Source organism: Salmo trutta, chromosome 5 (genome assembly GCF_901001165.1).
Source record: "Salmo trutta chromosome 5, fSalTru1.1, whole genome shotgun sequence".
Lineage (NCBI taxonomy): Eukaryota > Metazoa > Chordata > Actinopteri > Salmoniformes > Salmonidae > Salmo > Salmo trutta.
Window position 1 is genome coordinate 59,326,469 of NC_042961.1, and position 933 is coordinate 59,327,401.

The 933-nt window shown below is 43.9% G+C and overlaps 1 protein-coding gene across 1 annotated transcript in view; it reads left to right on the forward strand.

The window, feature by feature from the left end:
• The window catches only part of LOC115195002 (tumor necrosis factor ligand superfamily member 10), a 30,878-nt gene extending 30,783 nt beyond the window's left edge, over positions 1–95 (forward strand). Inside the window, exon 6 of the mRNA XM_029754902.1 lies at positions 1–95. This exon is cut by the window's left edge and continues 265 nt beyond it. Coding sequence (XP_029610762.1) covers positions 1–26 — 26 coding nt within the window. The 3' untranslated portion in view covers positions 27–95.
• The last annotated feature ends 838 nt before the right edge of the window (positions 96–933 follow it).

Consider the following 933-nt stretch of genomic DNA (forward strand, 5'->3'; position numbering starts at 1 on the left):
TTGGGGCATTCCGTTTGGACCTGTAAAGATGGACGGATGGAAAAGAGAGGGTGGTACACCGCCGGAAGAGGGGGATGGGTGGGATAAAAAGGAAAGGTGGACAGGGTCAGGACACTGCCAGGGTAAGAAAGGGGGGGGGGGGGGGGTGAGAGGAGAGGGGAGGAGGGGAGGGAGGAAGGGGGAAACCCCAAGGATGAAATCCCTACTCCCCCTGCTTCCCTGGACACTCCAAAGTGAATTCTAAAAGGGATCTGTGGATTCCATATGATTCTATATGATTCTATATGATTCCATATGATTATATATGATTCCATATGATTCTATATGATTCCATATGATTCCATATGATTATATATGAGAAAATGCTGGACAGACACTGAGGATCAAATGACAGAAGAATGTATTGGTTTATTGATATATAAATCACATAATAGAATGTGGATCTATGGAACAGAACGGTAGCGAGACAAAAAGATCACATTTGTGATGATGTGATAGCCAAGATTTGTGCCATGTGTTCATAGGTTACATACTGACTGTATAGAATGGAAGGAGTTGATCACAGAATGTAGAATGAGTTCTGTTCTATTCATTCTATTTGTATGAAGTTCACCATCTGTTCTGAGGGTTCTGACTGGACATATGGCCGTTTGGGAAATTAGAAAAAGTACTTTTATTTTGTATCTGTGTTGTGTACAGACCATTTGGAGGAAGAAGAAGAGTTGAGGACTTTTAGACACAGGATGTCAGACTGTTTGGAAGAGGATTCTTGCTTTAGTTGTGTATATGACATGGGACACTGTCAAGCAGGGAGAGAGAGAGACATGGGACACTGTCAAGCAGGGAGAGAGAGAGACATGGGACACTGTCAAGCAGGGAGAGAGAGAGGACTGGGGAGAGAGACATGGGACACTGTCAAGCAGGGAGAGAGAG